The sequence below is a fragment of the Elgaria multicarinata genome, chromosome 1, assembly GCF_023053635.1.
Source record: "Elgaria multicarinata webbii isolate HBS135686 ecotype San Diego chromosome 1, rElgMul1.1.pri, whole genome shotgun sequence".
Lineage (NCBI taxonomy): Eukaryota > Metazoa > Chordata > Lepidosauria > Squamata > Anguidae > Elgaria > Elgaria multicarinata.
The window spans coordinates 639,111-655,607 of record NC_086171.1 but is presented as its reverse complement, the minus strand read 5'-3'; the positions used below and the strand labels follow the sequence as shown (position 1 = coordinate 655,607).

Below are 16,497 nucleotides of genomic sequence, written 5' to 3'. Positions count from 1 at the left end.
TCCCCCCAGTTTGAGAAGGTCGGTGCTTTCATCGCTCTTGCCAGGTGGCTCCCTAGCCATTCCCATCAACCCATGTTCAGCTCGCCTTGTCAGGTTCAGACATCAGGACAAGCCAGCCTGGGGACCAGCCACCCAAAACAACCCAATGACAAGCCAATGGGTTCTCATGGCGGTTTGTTTGCAAGGAAGAAGTCATGAGAGAGAGAAATGTTCCAAGTTCTGACGCCACATTAAGCCACCCTGCAACCAGCCACGATACCAATCCAACATGGCTCAGCATGACACACAAACCGAGTCAATGGCCCTGTTCAGAAGACACCTTAAACCACGGCTTTAGCCACGGAGAATAAGACTTTTTGCCTTATTCTCCGTGGTTAAAGCCACGGTTTAAGATGTCTTCTGAACAGGGCCGCTTTCCTAAAAGAGAACGGCAGCTGGCAGCTGTGATACGAAGAGGCAGGTAGATGGCAAATGTTACATTAGAAGAGTATTTCCAAAATAACAAGCTAGCTTTTATTTTATTTACGCAAGACATAACAAGTACTACAATAACAAATACTATGTAACACATATGACAAACCAAAGCAGATGCAAATATTGTATTACTCTCAAAGGCAAATAAAGACCTGGAGAAAACAAAACCTTATAAATATATCGAGCATTTGTCAAATTTTAGCTGCTGTACCTGTTGAGGTGAGAAGACACGCCGCTTTGCTTTTTGCTGTTTTTCAAAACAGAATTTATTACGGCACAATTGGATGACGATTTGAAAGATTACATATTATCAGTTTTACAGGAATACGGAAAAACAGAAGTTTTATAAGCAGCCTTATAAGAAGTTTTATAAGCAGCCTGTGTTTAGGGGCTTTTTAAAAAGATATATTGGTTGCACCTGGCCCAGAGTAGAAATTTCTAGTCCAAGTCGACGTTTTTATGATTCTCTGCCAGAACTGCTGCTTAATGAATGGATAAGACCAATTAACCTTCAGCGGGGGAAGGGGACGCACAGTAGGGCAGGGGTCCCGCCACCACCCTCGCCAATTAAAGTATGTATCGAGACCTTAAGCAATTATGACCAAGATGGATGTACACATGAAGGGGGGCGGGGGAGCGAGATGCTGGAAAATGCATAATAAAAATTAATCTCTATATTGACCATGTCGTTTTCACATTAAGACGTCCTCTCTTCTTTCTATTATCAAATAAATATACTTCATCAAGGGGCTAGTTACAAATTAATCAAGGTAACTCAGAGTTTAATGTGCACAAATCCAGATTGCCAGGCTTGACTGGAGCTTGATGGGATGGAAGGAGAAGAGGCAGTAAAGATTTAGGTGTTTATCAGGCCAGAGAAATGGCTAAACTGATTAACAGAATCCTACGGGTTAAGGCAAAGCACTGGGGGTTGCAGCCCCCCACCCCACCCTACCCCTGTTCAATCTGCTGCTTGATGCAGGAGCTCCCCAATATCTTGCAATATCTTCAAGTTGGAAATTGTTTACAAAAGAAGTAAAGAAATAACATTCATGTCTCATTGACAAACTATGGAAATTTGTTAATGTCCACCATTTTACAGAAAGCTATTAAAACAGAGACTGCAGTATTAGCAGCATCCTATAGACTGCACTTTTAAGGATAAATAGGACAGAGATTTGCAGTTAAAATGTCCAAGGAACCGTGGCTCTATATACTGCAGGGGCTGATAGTTGAGATTCCAATTTGCCGAGCGAGGGGCAGCAGAAGAGCAGCCCCACGACCAGCCTGCACTTGGGGAAAGCAGCCTCCGTGGAAGGCTGGTGGTGCCCCCTCCTCATTTCGCCTGACAGCTCAGGGCAACGGCCCTGGCTGGCATCCACTCCCAGGCTGAGGGCCGCGCTACACGTGGCACGCAGCTGTGGATTTCCTGCCACAGGTGGCTTTTTCAAAGGCAAAGCCGCTTCAGATTAGCAGTGGCCACTTCGCTTGTCGCTCCCAGCCATTTGCCCACTCAAGGGCACCCACGCAGGCCGGTTGGTGGTTTGCTCTGGGGAGAAAAGGTGGACAAACAGCAGGAAAGGGAAAGGTGAGCCAGCCCCTCCCTGGCTGTTGTTTAGGTTAAAAAGCGGGGCGGGGAGGGGGAACCCACGCCAGGGGCAGCTTGTCCAGGAGCAGAAAGATGCAGCTGCCTGCAATGTCTTGCTTAGGCCTCAAGCCCCGTCCCTCCGCCAGAACACACCGGGGGGGGGGGCTTGGGAGCCACTTCCACGTAGAAAGGGCTCTGGCAGATGGGTGCAAGGCCTGAGAGCCACGGCATGGTGCAAGCCCGCTCCCACCTGGGAAGGTGACCCAGAGAGACGCAGCCAATTGAGCAATCCGGGCAAAGATCTTGCAGTGGGTTTGGCAAGCGAGGGCAAAGTCCCCCTGCTCTGGCCGCTGTGTCAGGCAGTGTGCGGGCGCGTGCTGCAGCTTTCGCAGAACCACTGGCTTGCAGGGATGGCAGGGCCCACCGTCATGAACGGAGCTGTGGAAAATGCAAGACTCTCCTTCCCGCAGGCACCAAAGGACGCTGAAAACTCTTTTAAGGACCCCTCTGCCCCCCCCCCAACAATGGACTTCCCCATCAGGGTTTAGAGCCAGTGCATTGCAGACCTCCCCCTCCCCATTCCTGGACAGCCCCCCCCCCCACCGGGCACTCTGTTTCCCCCAGGAAGGGCCAGTTGACTGGCCCTGGTGGCTCACAGAGCAGCGCAGAAGCCCACCCCAAGCGGGGGGGGGGGAAGGAATCACTCTTCACTGTGCTTCTTCCTTGGTGCTGGCCGGGGCCTCATCCAGGAGAGATCCAGGCAGAGTCAAGGCCAAGGTGGGGGGGAGGGGGGACACCTTCTTCAGAAATAGCTTCACTTTCCCCACTCCTCTGCATCGTTGACAAAGACAAGGTTGCTGCAGCCTCCCAGGGGCTGGGGGGCAGAGGACAGGGAGCTCGGGGACCCCAGGAACGTCTTCATGGTGGGGGCACCAGCCACGGGTGGCCGCCCGTCCTGCAAGGCACAAAAAGTGGATCCCCACATGCAGAGCTCAGCATGGGAGGCCACAAGACCCAGAGCGGCCCCGACTCCGAAGGGGCTCCGGCCAAGATGGGGGAAGGGGCTCCTGGCCCCCCCCACCTGCTCCCTCAGCAACCCCCCTCCCTCCCACTTTGGCCAATCACACATTGCTAGAAGTGGGATGGGGGAGGGTGTGTTCCCGTCTCCCCCCTCAACCTCCCCATTCCACATATTTCCACCTCATATGGAAACAAGGGGGGGCAAGGATGCTCCCCAGTCCAGCCACCCCACCCCCCCAGATGTGTAGGGCAGCAGCAGCAGCAGGCACTGGCTGGAAATGATAGAGGCTGCAGCCAACGCATCTGGAGGGGGCAGGGGGGCAGCTGTGCTGGTACCCTCCCCAGGTGCCCCATGATTGCTTTATCCTAAGGAGGCCTCAGCACCATCCCCCCCCCCCGACATACTCACTGTGTCCCAGAGGGACAAAGGGGTCCGGCTTCCCAGGGGCCCCCCCTCTGTCTCCTGCATGGTCCATGGGGGGCGCACCCGAGGCAGACTCAAGGTAGAGGAGTGCAGAGGCAGCTGTGGGGTGGTGGAGGGTTCCTGGGGGTGCAGAGTCCTTCTGGGCGGGGGGGGGGAGAGAAAGAGAGTGTGTCACTTCCTGTGAGGAAAGTCTCCCCCGCCCAAAGGGAGAGCCCCTCCTGCCCCAAACACCCCTCCCTCCCTGTGCCTATGGAGCCTAGGCCTCCCAGCTGCCATGGGACTGGATGTGGGCCCGGTGGCAGGAGCAGCAGCCGAGGGGGCAAACAAGGCCCACCCTCCCCTGAAGGCAAGGGGGGTGAGGAAGCGATGTGCCTCATGGACGCAGCCCCTCCGAGGCAACGCATGTGGGGAGGCAGGGAGAGGGAGAGAGTGTATGTGTGTGTGTGGGAAGGGTGCATAATGTGAACCGGGGTCAGCCCCAGTACGGGAGGTGGGCACAGTTGCTTCATGCCAGGTTTAGGCTCAGAGGAAGAGAGCATGCCTCTGAGGTTGTGCAGAAGGCCTTTCCCTCAGCCTCAAGAAGCTGAAGCCCTGAGGACAGAGGGGGCTCTCAGGCCCAATCCGAGGGCTACCCGGGAGGCATCGTTCATTTGGGACACCGGAGTCGTTTGACGCACGCGTTGATCTACGCCTGGCCTCCTGGACCAACAGTTCTAGGAAACCCAAAGAAAAGCCACCTGGCCATGACTGAGGAATCCCCCCCCCCATTCCCTCGCCAATCTTTATCCAAGCGGGGCAGGGGAGCCAAAGCCCGCCATTCTGAGGTTAGGCCCAGCTTAGTGCCTTACACAACTGGCACCCAATGGGACGGGACGGGCCCTTCCCGACTCAGTTCTGCAGAGCAAAGGCTTCGCGACGGGGACAAAGTCTCTCCGGCAGGAGAAATAGCATGCCGGGGCGTGTGCGCGCCTGCCCCCACCCCCAAAACCTGACTCATGCAGGTCCTCAAAAGCCGCCCCAGATACATGCAACAAAGTCGCGCCCTCCAGCGTTTGCCCAGACATCCGAACGCCCCCGGCCCAAAAGGGTCGTGCAGAGAACTCTCTGCCTAACTCACTTTGGCCTCTGTGGGACACTGGGATGAGAGAGGGGGACATGGGGGTGGGCCAGGAACAGCGGGGGAAACACTGCAATGCTACTTCCAGTATTTACTCCCATGTTGTAGCCTGGCTGAGACAGAAAACAGTTCAAGGAGACGGCCACTCCCTTTCGCTTCTGGGCACAGAAGGAGCCCCAAGGTTTGCAGAGAAAAAACAGCAACTTCCATGCGGGGGGGGGGGTGGTACCGGTTCACCATGCCGTTTCTATTCCGCCTTTCTCCCTGGACTTCCCACTTGGCCTTCTAAGAGCCAAGGGGGAAAGGTGGGGTGGGGTGACCCTGCACCCCTCCCCGGCATCATGACCAGTGCATAATTTCTAAACTGAAGGTGGGTGTGGGTGTGAATGGGGCACTGCCGGCCAAAAGCGATGTGACCTTTGACTCAAAGCCCTTCGACTGTGGGGAGCCGGCCGTGCTTACCCGGGGTGAGGTGGGAGAGGCACTCTGCACATGACCTGAGGCCCCATTACCATCTGCTAATGGAACAGAGGCGTCGAACACAGGTTCTGGCTGAAGTACTGCCCCAAAAGAATAATAGAATCATAGAATAGCAGAGTTGGAAGGGGCCTACAAGGCCATCCAGTCCAACCCCCTGCTCAATTGTGGTTGTTTTCTTGGGCTCACCTCTCACTAGGCAGGAGGAGGTAACTCCTGCTCCCATCTCTGCCCCAGCTTTGCCTGCAGACAGAAGCTGCACCTGATGAAACCCCTGCCCAAAACTGCAACGCCCCACCCCTGGAGTCATTCCAAGGCACAAGACACTCCACAGCTATTGCAAGTGCATACACCTTGCCAGGTGTGTGTGTGTGCGAGAGAGAGAGAGAGAGAGAGAGAAGGGGGGGGGAGACAGAAGGGACAGAGTTTTTCCGCCCACCCTTCCCATCTTACCCTGAAAGAGCCACGCTGGTCAGGAGCAGGAGCAGCAGCAGCCCCGCAACGCAGGAGACGGCCACCAAGGCCAGCAGAAAGGCTGCAGGGGAGACGGCGGCCAGCGGTCAGCTCTGCAGGGCCCTCGACCCGGCCCTCTCCAAGCCCATCCAATGGGCACTTTGCGGGCCTCTGCTAAGCTAGCCCAGTGGCGCACGGAGGAACTCTGGGTCCCGCCAGCCGATCGTGGCTGGAGAGACGGACAGGAGAGGAACTAGGCGGGGCTCAGTCAGATCAGGGCTCCCCGGCCGGCTCAGCATTCTGGGCCTGGCAGCAGGCAGGCGTCGGTGGGGGACGTAGCTGTGCCAGCCCAGGGCGTTTGGGTGGCCCCTTCCCAGACTTCCCCAGCTCCGCAGTCCCCTTTTGAGATGGGGAAACCAGCACTGCAGGCAGGTGTTGAGTGCCGAAGCAAGCTCTGGAGGGCGGAAGGCTTCTGTCCCGCCAGCTCTGCTCATTCCAGCCCCTTTCCTGCCCCCTGTGCGGCACCTGACCTAGCTTGGGCAAGAGGGGCTTCGCTCTGAAGGGCCAGGTTTGCATCCACAGCAGACGGTGCGCGAAGACTCTGGGGGCGCGTTCTGCCGGGTGGGAGCCCGACCTTCTGGCTGCCTTCCAGGGCCGCGCTTCAGCACCAGGCCAGCGCTGAACGGGGAGGGCGGCTGCATCACTGGCCCCTGCAGCTAGCAGCTCTTCATGCCTGGTTCAGATCCCTCTTGAAAGGGCCCGGGGCTGGGGGAGAGCCAGGGCCCGAAGTTCATTTCAAGCAGGGGGACACGCTTAGAATCATAGACTTGGAAGGGGCCTCTAAGGCCATCGAGTCCAACCCCCGGCTCAACGCAGGAATCCACTTGGCACGCTGAATGACCCCCGGCCTCCCGCTTGAAATGCTCGGTGCAGGGGACCCTTCCTTGCAGTGCTGGGGCCACTAAAGGAGAGCTACTCCAACCCAGCACAAGGCAGACCCCAAGACTGCTATATAACGGAAGTGAGTCACTGTCACAACTCCAACCAGTGGCAAGGAGTCCCAGGGCTTAAATTGTGCAACCGTGGGCCAAAGGGTTTGGTTTGCCCCAAACTCGCTGCCTCTCCGCTCCAGTGGATTCTCCCCCGGCTCCTTTTCTTTCTCTCCTCGCTCGCTTGCTCGGTCACCTGCCCCACCTCGCTCTTGGCTCTCAGACCACCTGCGCTACCCGGAGCCCTGTGAGGTTGCAGGGGAAGACAGAGGGCAGCACTTACGTTCCTGGCAGCTGGCGCCACTGAACCCAAACAGGCACCTGAAAGGGAGAAGGGAAGCAGATCAGTTCCCAGGCACAGCAAGCGTAGAACTCCGGGCGTGACCCAAGGCGACTGCGGAGAAGGGGCCAAAGCCTCTCATGCGGAGGGGCAGCAGCCAGGCAAGACAGGGGAGGCAGGGGCGGAAGCGGCTAGCTGGGCCGCACGGGGCACGTCCTTAAGACCCCCGGAAGCCGAGAGGCATGTCAGGGAAAGGCAGACCAAGCTGGCAGCAATGGCTGTGGAGACGGAGCTTGCCCGAGCAGTTCCACCGAGCGCAGCTCACACTGGTGGGGACGATGGGAATTGCAATCCGCTCAGGAGTGGAGGGCACCATGTTGAGGAAGGCTGAGCTAGCGAGACATTGGGTGCCGCATCAGCAGAGGGCTGGGAGGGGCAGAAGGGGTCAGCCTCGCAGGTCAGAGAAGATGGCGGAGGAGTTGCTGCACGGCATGGCGGGCGCGTGCCAGGAGCACAGCTGCTTCCACCGAGGGCGCAGCCTCGGCTGGCTCAAAGGCCAGCCCCAAAAGAGGTGCTGCTGCACGCGCCCTGGAGGCCCAGCCCTAAGTGGGCTTTCTGTCCCTAAGGATGCCCGTGGAGCAGGCAGCCAGCTCCCCTCCCTCCCCCCACCCGCCCAGGCTGAAGGCCTCCCAATGGCTGCTCAGGAACTCCAGGCCTTCGGAAGAACCCGGTGCAGCCAGATGGTCTTACAGCCTCCCCGTCTGCGCTGGGGCAGGGGACGGACAGATCTGGTTTATGGGGGTCGGTCCAGTCGGGGCCCAGATGAGACTCCCAGTCACAGGTTCCCCTCACAATGGTCACAACAGGGGCCATTTGCAGGGGCAGCAGAGTCACAGGGTGTTTCAGCCTTCTATCCACAGATAACACACACACACCCTGACACACGCACACAATTTTAAAAGGTCCCCCCACCCCTCCAGTCAAGGTTCAACACCAAGCAGCCCCAGAGAGCTTTTGGGTTTTTTTTGCTGCTCTTCTGACAAGCCAAGATGATTTTGTTTGTTGCAAATGGTTCTATCCACACTGCATTTCTTGGACTGGCTGTTTTATTCATCGCTACGCTGCCCTGGATACCACTTCAGGGGAGGCAGGAGGGACAGAAATGCTTCTAAAAGAAACGCATTTGCAAGAGACAAGCAGCAGGTGTGGGAGAGACTCAGGCAGCGCCCCCCTGGGCCAGTTCCCTGCCGCGTCCCTCACACGCAGAAGGGGGGGGAACCAGGCCTTCGCCACCCCCCCATGCCTAATTCCTGCTGTGTTCTTTGAGGGCACACGAGACCCCAGCCCAAGCAGCCAGCCCCAGGAGTGAGCTCTCTCCTGGCTTGGCTACGTCACAGGAGGGCTCAGCCACAGCCCCGGGGACACGCTCCCCCCAGCAGGGAGCACCAGTCCCTTTGCGGTGGGCCTGAGGGAGCCGCGTTGCCCACCCAGCTGAGGTCTGGGGGAACGTCTGCACCTGGGGTCCGACCAACAGAGGAGAGAAGGGGGTGCCTCGTGAAGGGTCTCTGCATTCTCTACAAGAAGAGCCACCTCAGGTCACCTCCTGCTGACGGCTACCCCTCGTGGCTATGGAGACCGGAGGGCAGGAAGCAAATGGCTGGCGGGCCTGTTCCGCATCCTTCCCTTGGCTAGCAGGTCCGAAAATGGGCAGGCTGGTGGAGACTGTGACAAAATGCTAAGGATCATGGCTAGAGAGCTCAGGGGTGGGTGGGGTCCTTTTCTTTGATGGATCCGGGAGTGCGAAGCCGCAAGAGAGAGCCCAGCCCCTGTGGAAGGCCAACGCCCAGGACCTAGCTGGCCAACTGAGAGAGATCTATGAAGAAATCTCCCCCCACAACTGCTAACTAGAAATCTAACATGTTATATGGAAGTCTGGGGGAAGCCACCCCCCACCCACATATCGGACAGGCAAGCTCATTCGCCCCCAAGAGTCAGCACTTGTGGGGGCAGAAGGAGCTGGAGGGAGACGCAGTGGCTGCCAGCAGCCAAGACGGATTTGTGGAGACAGAAGAGATCAATGCAGCAGCAGCAGCAGCAGCAGCAGCAGCAGCCTCCTCTGGCCAGGCGGTGGGCTAATGAGCAACTGGGAGGCAGAAACACTCTGGGTGCCACCGGATGCTTGGGCTGCCCCTGCTGAACACAGCTTGGGGGGGGGGGCTCACGTCAGCCGTCTCGGCTTCCTCAGAAGAGGAAAAGTGGCAGGAGAGAAATATAATCAGGCCTTGCCCAGTTGTAGATTTAGAATGGCTCTTTTGTGGGGTGGGTTTTGTCCTAGGTTGTTGCAAGGGGAAGGGGGGGATCAGAGGTACAAAGAGAGGAAGGGGGTGTGGCCCCCTCCCCACACATCACTAAGGAGTTAGACCCCCAGGAAACTCACCTGGTGCAGGTGCCGTTCCTCAGCCAAAATCCACTGCTACAGGCTGGGAGGGGGGTGGAGAGAGAGACAGAGAGAGAGAAGGCAAGGTGAAGAAAAGGATTGCCCATTTGGGCTGCAACATCCCTTCCAGACCCCCAGAATGGACGAGGCGGGGAATGACGAAAGGAGCCCCAGCCCAACGACTCTCCCGGAGACCCTCCCCTCCACCCCCTGCCTGGCTCCCTGGCCAGGCCCCCAGTCCTCACACATCCAGGGCGGATGAAGACGAGAGGCCCTTTGCTGGTCGGGAATCCCAAGTGAACGGACGATGGCCCACCTGTGCAGGTGCGATCCGCGGCGTGCGCCTGGAGGTAGCCGGGCCGGCAATGGCATCGCACAAGGCCATCCTGGAAGGAGCAGTGGGTGGAGCTGGGATCGCAGAGGCCAAAGTGACAGAGGCTCAGGCCTGCAGGGTTACAGGGCGGGTGGGAAAAGGAGGACAGCATTACAGGGACGCCACCGAGGCCAGGCACGTGGTGGCACCGAGAAGGACGGGCCGGCTGCAGCTGGGGCCAGGGGTGGTGTTGGCTGCGCAGGCCCTGCCTCCCCTCCTCTCCCCTGAAGAGCAGGAGCGCAGCGCTCCCTACGGCCCTTCCCGCTCACACCTGTCACTCCAGCCCAAAGGATGTGGCTGCCTGAGGCCAAGGACAAAAGGATGCCTCCCCACTCCCAATTCCACAGTCAGGAGCCACCCAGACTGGCCGTTGAAGCTTCTGGAGATACGATAGCCTCCTCCGCTGCACCTGAGGGCAGCAAGATAGCAAGGGGGTGGGGGGGCGGGGCGGTCTGTGGGGCACAAGCATCTCTGCCCCCACAACAGAGGGAACAGCCAGGGGCTCCACCTTTGCTGCCCAGCGTGTGCTGCCAGCTGCCTCGCTCTGCCAAATGATGGGGCCGGCTCTGCTGCAGAGCGCCACAGGGACTCAGCCAAGGACGGCTCCTGGCCCTTCCCCACCTCCATCCCGAGCGCTACCTGCTTCTGCTTACTCTGGTAGGTGCCGACGTGACTCAGGAGGACACAGGCTGGGGTGCTAGCGTGGCTGCTGTCACGGCACCAGCCCCGGAAGGCGGCAACGGCCCCTTCCACCTCGTGGGTTGTGACTGGCATCCAAGCAGAGAAGTGGTGCAACACGGTCACTTCTGCACCGGGCCACCTGAGGAGCAAAAGGCGTGTGCCAAGGTCAGCGTGCCCCACCCAGCCTGGCCCAAGGCCCACTTCCCACCACATCGCCACCCAATAGCCTCCTCACAACAGCCCAGCGAGGCAGGCAACACGTCCCTGCCCCTGGCCTAAAGCCCTCACGCGTGTCCCTCACAACCACCCTTTGGCCAGCCTAGTATTAAAGCCACCCTCCGCATGAAGCAAAATGTGGCTTAATGTTAACATTCCTTCAGTCACAGAACAAGGAGGGGCCACTGGGCCACCATCTCCCCCGCCCTTCCCTGGACACGAGGAGGCAGCACCAGCACCGGCCACTCACAGAAGCTGCTCAGGGGTCAACAGTCACGTGTCCCACAACAGCAACATGGCGCCCTTCCAGTGTGTGGGGAAACTCCCAGAATCCCCCAGCCAGCATAGAGGATTCTGGGAGCTGTGGTCCGACCCCTCAGGAGGACACCGAATTGCAGAAGAGCTGGTCTCGTGGACGGCTCAGAGCAAGGGCATTCTCTTCCCCTCCTTATCGCTTTACTATGATTTTAATAGAATATAAGCTTATGCGGCAGGGTCTTGCTATTTACTGTTTTACTCTGTACAGCACCATGTACATAGATGGTGCTATATAAATAAATAATAATAATAATAATAATAATAATAATAATAATGGAGATCTCCGGGCCAAAGGAGCCGGGAGCCATCCGAGGGACTCCGCTCAGCCCCCGCTCCCAGCTGGGAGAAGAAGGCCAGCCGCCTTGCTGGATGGGCAGCTGGCAGGATTTGGGGCCCTCTGAGTGCATTGGAGACACACTGCGCACAGCCTGCCCTCCCCTGGGAAGTCCTCCAGGACCAATAGCCGGCATTTCTTCTTCCTCCCATGCATGGCACCAAGGCTCTAGGACCCAGTGCACAGCCTGGATGGCTCAGTGGTGCCAGGAGCATGCTGGCCCAGCTTTGGGGGCTGCGTGCCTTCCTGGGGAAGATGGACCCAGCCACAGGGATCTATGCCTTAATCACCTCACACTTAGACTAGAGTAATGGGCTCGACTTGGGGCAAATGGATCAGGCTGTCTCGGATCAGGGCCTTTTGTGTAGCAGCACCCCAGTGGTGGAACACCTCCTCCCCCCCCCCCCGCCCATGCAGTTCAGACTAGCTTCCTCAGCAGCCTTTAGGTTGCTTTAGGGTGGAGTCCTGCATTGAGCAGGGGGTTGGACTTGATGGCCTTATAGGCCCCTTCCAACTCGACTATCCTGTGATTCTAGGTGGCTGGTGAAGATGGTATTTTCCCACCGGGCTTTCAAGAGTTAACGCCACGCCCCGTTTTTAATCATTAACCTCTGCTTTTAAAATCCATTTTGCATTTTAATCTTTGCATTTTTATTGTGCACCTCCCTGAGCAGCCGTTGGGCGGAGGGGCGAGCGCCAAATGTTGCACATAAACAAATGAACAGGCGAGTAGAGGCCGGTGAGCGCCGAATGCTCCGCTCAGCCAACTGGAGCCGCTGCAGAAGGCACGGAGCCCCCCCCCCCCGCCCCCTGCACCACTTACTTCAGGTCTCGGGTGGAGGAGCCCAGGTAGCCAGCCAGGTGGCCCAAGATGCGCTGGAACTGCCGGCAGAGAGAGAGGGGGGGGGGGCAGAAGCAGGCTCCGTTCAGGTCCCGGTGCTGTGCAGCCTGTTAACCCTGGGCGCCCCCGCCCACCACCCGCAGAGATCACGCAGCTGGGTCACGCAGCCGGGCGGCCTGGCCGGGGTCGAGGGGGCCCAACTGCCGACGTTATAGGGTTAGGGCGAGCCCGGCAAGCTCTGGAAAGGGCTGAGCGGGGCAGCCTGCCCGCCCCCCTCCCTCCCGGGGCCTCCGGTGGGCCGCAGCCGCCCCGTACCAGGTGTTGCATCCCGGAGGCGAGCCGGGGCAGCCGCGCCTCCTCCTCCTCCTCCTCCTCCTCCTCCGGCGGGCCGAGCGCGTCCAGGTGGAGCAGCAGCAGCTGGGCAGGGAAGGCCCTGACTGGACAAGCGAAAGGGGCAGCCGAGTCAGAGCCAGGCGGGGGTGGGGGGGAGCGAGCCCCGGGGCGGGGCGGATGGAGCCCCCAGACGTGGGGATGGAGACAAGACAGTGGCAGGCAGGGATGGGGTGGGTGGGGGGCAGCAGCACGACAGACGTCAAAGGATGCACCACCGCGCAGAATGCGAACCTGAGGCGGCACATGAGGGGGGGGGGTAGCCTGGGAAGCTCTCCTGCAGACCTCCGCTTCCGCCCAGCTAAGGCAGGCGCAAAGGGGGGGGGGGCTTGATTACCTCCTGGCTGGCAGGGATGCCCACAGGCTCTGGGAAGACCAGCCCTTCTCCCCCACCTCCGGATCCCGAAGCGCCCTTACCTGGCACACAGCCCAGGGTGGGGCTGAGATGGTAGCCCAGGTCGCAGCGGCAAGAGCTGTGCCCAGACTGGGGCTCACACCTGCTCCAAGGGGGGCAGTCCTCCTCTCCCCTGCAGGTCATGGCGGGCTCTGCGAGGAGGAGGAGGAGGAGGAGGAGGAGGAAGAAGAAGAGGGGTCACACAGGCCAGCACTCTGCATGTGTGTGTAGGGAAACTACACGGGGCATTAGGAGGGAAACCATGACCCCTGCACACCCCTCACAGTCCCATTCGGTGAGAAACAACTCCAAACAGAAGAAGAGTCCGGCGGCTGGATCAGGTCCAAAATCTCCCTTCAGTTCAGCACCCGGTTTCCCACAGGGGTTGGCCAGATGCCCTCAGGGATCTCAAAAGCTGGGAAGGAGGGCATGCTCTCCCCTCCCACCCACCCCACCCCATTTGCCCCCTGGCATCCAGAGGCAGAACATTCCTGTACGTGGAGGTTCCGTGTGTTCACTATCCTGGCAAACAACCATTGAAACCAAGAGGGTTTAATAGCAGGAGGACCAGAGCAATTCCAGGCACTGCAAGGCGGGTGGGGGGTGGGGTGGGGAGAGATCTCTGCAATCTCCAGCTCAGAACTCCCCACAGTTCAGCCGATCCGGCCGCCCTGCCCGCTGCGCCCTGCCATCAGGGCTTCCGCTGCCATTCGTGCCCTGCACTTTCAGCGGCCACAGCATCTCGCTGTGCCCAATTATTTTCGCTTTTCTTTGGGGAAACGAGAGGCCTGCTCAGCTTACCTGGCACTGCTCCAGTGCCCGTGCCGTCGCTGGTGGCCGTGGCCGGCTGTGCGGTCCAGGTGATGGGCTTGGGTGTGGAGGGGTCCAACCCTGCTGACCAGTTGGCGCTGCTGTGCTCTGAAACTGATAGGCAGCAGGGGCTTGGAATTGGGGGGTGGGGGCTCTGCGGTGCCCGCTCTTAGGGCAAAACACAGAGACGCAGCTCCCTTCCGATGCTATGTCCTGTGAGTCCTAAGAGAGTGTCTATGGGCAAGTCCGTGCAGCAAGCCCCAGCTGGCCTAGAAGGGGGTGGCTGCCATGAGGCTTGTTGTGGGGAAGTCTGGGAAGCAGGTCCCAAAAGGCTTCTTTGGCTTCCGCAGCTTCGCCCTGCTGCCCCCCACCCCATTCATACCTGAAAAAGGACCAGGCTGGGAGGGCCCTGCTTGCTAAGGGTGTGAGCCAAGAAGCACCTCTGTCAGATTTGGCCTCCCTTGCAACATGGGGAGAATGATAGTGGCCTACCCTTCAGGGTCGTCGTTTAGATCAGAGTTGGGCAGAAGGTAGCTCTCCAGATGTTTTGCACTTCCATCTCCCAGCATGCCTTGTCGACAGGGGCTTCTGGGAAATGAAATCCCAAACACCTGCCCACTCCTTGCTTCGATCACATGGATCCATGTAAACATCTAGCAGAATCCAGCAGCCAAACAGTTCCTTGGACTGTCCTGCTGTGAGCTGTAGAGAGGAAAACCCCCACCACCACATCCTAGGGACTCTCTTTGCAAAAGAAGACCCACCCACCCCTGAGAGCGCATTCGCACAGGCAAGCCCCCACCTGGGCAGCCTCAAGGGGTACAAGCCTGAAAAAGCTCAGCCACGTGGTTCTACTCAGGCAGATGTCCCCAACCTTGGCCCCTCCAGAACTACAACTTCCATCAGTCCCAGCCACCATAGCCAATGGCCGGGGATGATGGCAGCTGTCATCTGAAACCTCTGCAGGGAGCCAAGTTAGGGAAGGCTGTTCCTGCACCGATAAACCAACTCTCACTCACACAGCAGTCAATAAAACGCTACACACAGAGAAATGTCCCCAGCACCATATGCAGAGGCACACCTGGCCAGGCTGCCTTCCCCAGTTACAGCTCCCATCATCCCCGAAGACAGGCACTATAGCCCAGCCAATTGGCTGGGAAAGACTGACCTAGCAATTAGCAGCAACATGTCAAAGGCTCCTGGCTGAGTTCTCTGAGCGGGGAGGGGGGAGCGGGCATCAAACGACCACAGCATCTCCCTGGAATCTTGGTCTAGCCCAATCAACACACAAGGGCTAATTCCTAGCCCAAGAGGCGCTGGGGCTCAGGCTTCCACCACAGCAGCTGAGTTTGGACGACACATCAATCAATGGGTTGTTTTTTTTAATAGGGACAGAATGGGAAACAACCGTTGATTAGCGTGTCATCCGAACTCAGCCACTGACTGTCAGCCTCACTCTCAGGTAATGGCAATATTGCAGACGCTCAAGAATGGAGAAAGGCATAAACCCAGACACACTCCTTTTATTCACGTTTTCCAGACGTTTAGTATGACATTTGGGCACAAATGAATGGCCAGGCTAGCTTCCTGCTGTTTCTCACACCTGCTCCTCCAATCCATGGGGTTAAGATGGAGCCTCCCCTGCACACACCCCATCCAATACAGGGTCCAACCTTGAAGCTTCTGAGAGCAGCCAAAGGGCTGGGATTGGGGGGGGGGGCTCCACTCCCTCCCTCCCCCACGACTCCTTTGAACTTTGGCCCTTGCCATCAAGGTTGCCTCACCTGCCTCTGCACCTTTGGAACTTGCTCAGAGGCCACAGAGAGTGACAAGAAGCTGGAATGCCTCCCCCCTCCCCTGTCTGCCCACTCTGGCCCTGGAGGGAATTCCTGCTCTGCTAGCGGTTTCAAAACCCAGCCCAGGGAGCAGTCTGCATCCATTAATGTTGTGGAGTAAAATGGTGCAGCCTTGTAGGGCATCTGCCTCGCTGTCTTGACCCCCCCCAAAAAAAACCCTATGCCAAGCACCCACCAGCCATTCCCAGGCAGCATTCCAAGTTTATGCAAGCGGCTCCTTGCTGCCTCTGTTCCCCCCCCCCCCGCAAAACACCTGTGCCCAGCATTGCTACCGACTTACCTGCCCGGAGCCCCCAGCTGGCCACCAGCCCCACCTGCAGGAAGGTGAGGCCCAAGCCGACCCCCATCCCCATGTTCCCAGCCAAAGGGGCAAGCTCACACAGGGTTGCTTATGGGCCTGCTGTGGCTGGAGGGAGAGGGAGGGGTCACTGACCACCACACCTAGCACTTATTAACAAGGGAAAGCCCAGCCCCCAGCCAAAGAGCCCAGCCCCCTCCGCTGTGGCCAAGGCACAGCAGGATACAGAACCACGGAGGAGGAAGGGGGTGGCGGTGTGGGGCCAGTGTGCCTTACAAGAGCCAGGAAGGAGGGAGGGAGCCGGGCACTGCTTCCTCAAAAGCCCCCTCCCAGGCACTCGCAGCAGGGAAGGCGCACCCTCCGGCTTGGATGCCCAATGCCTCCTTTTGCCACCTCGATGCAGGGTTACAGGAGACACCAGGAGCCCCATCTGCACCAGTGGGAGAGCTCGAGGGCAGAGAGAAATCCGTTCACACTCCACAAAGCCTGATACGGTTAATGGAGATGCCTCATCTTGTGTCTCGCCTCTGTGCCCTCACACTTTCCCTGGGCCTGTCATCCCTGACCCGTTCCCTTCCAGATACACAGAGACTCAGGACATCAGAAGAGCCCTGAGGCTGGATCAGACCAAGGGCTCATCAAGTCCAGCACTCTGTTCACACAGCGGCCGGCCAGCTGTCACCAGGAACCCACAAGCAGGACACAGGTGCAACTGCACCCTCCCGCC

General features: G+C 58.7%; 1 protein-coding gene across 2 annotated transcripts; it reads right to left on the bottom strand.

Annotated features, from left to right (window-relative positions):
- Positions 1 to 490: 490 nt before the first annotated feature.
- On the bottom strand, positions 491 to 15,873 carry LOC134395351 (protein HEG-like). Of its 2 annotated transcripts, none has more exons than XM_063121516.1 (12): positions 15,753 to 15,873; positions 13,608 to 13,730; positions 12,830 to 12,958; positions 12,338 to 12,459; positions 12,005 to 12,063; positions 10,286 to 10,452; positions 9,576 to 9,704; positions 9,260 to 9,302; positions 6,826 to 6,863; positions 5,554 to 5,635; positions 3,492 to 3,645; positions 491 to 3,017 (listed from the first exon to the last, which is right to left on the bottom strand). In XM_063121516.1, exons 1-12 carry the CDS (start codon positions 15,823 to 15,825, stop codon positions 2,877 to 2,879), a joined length of 1,260 nt encoding a protein of 419 aa, XP_062977586.1. In that variant the 5' UTR covers positions 15,826 to 15,873; the 3' UTR covers positions 491 to 2,876. The 2 variants fall into 2 exon arrangements, with proteins under 2 accessions (XP_062977586.1, XP_062977594.1); XM_063121524.1 differs by having other exon boundaries at positions 3,492 to 3,642.
- Between the last annotated feature and the right edge of the window lie 624 nt (positions 15,874 to 16,497).

What these genes read in the sequence shown, in the direction of transcription:
- LOC134395351 (XM_063121516.1), bottom strand. Translation starts at nt 15,825, where the DNA reads ATGGGGATGGGGGTCGGCTTGGGCCTCACCTTCCTGCAGGTGGGGCTG. An exon ending in GGGCACTGGAGCAGTGCCAG is followed by an intron (nt 12,959 to 13,607) that starts GTAAGCTGAGCA and finishes TCCTCCTCGCAG; the next exon opens with AGCCCGCCATGACCTGCAGG. An exon ending in TGGCGCCAGCTGCCAGGAAC is followed by an intron (nt 5,636 to 6,825) that starts GTAAGTGCTGCC and finishes TCTCCCCTGCAG; the next exon opens with CCTTTCTGCTGGCCTTGGTG.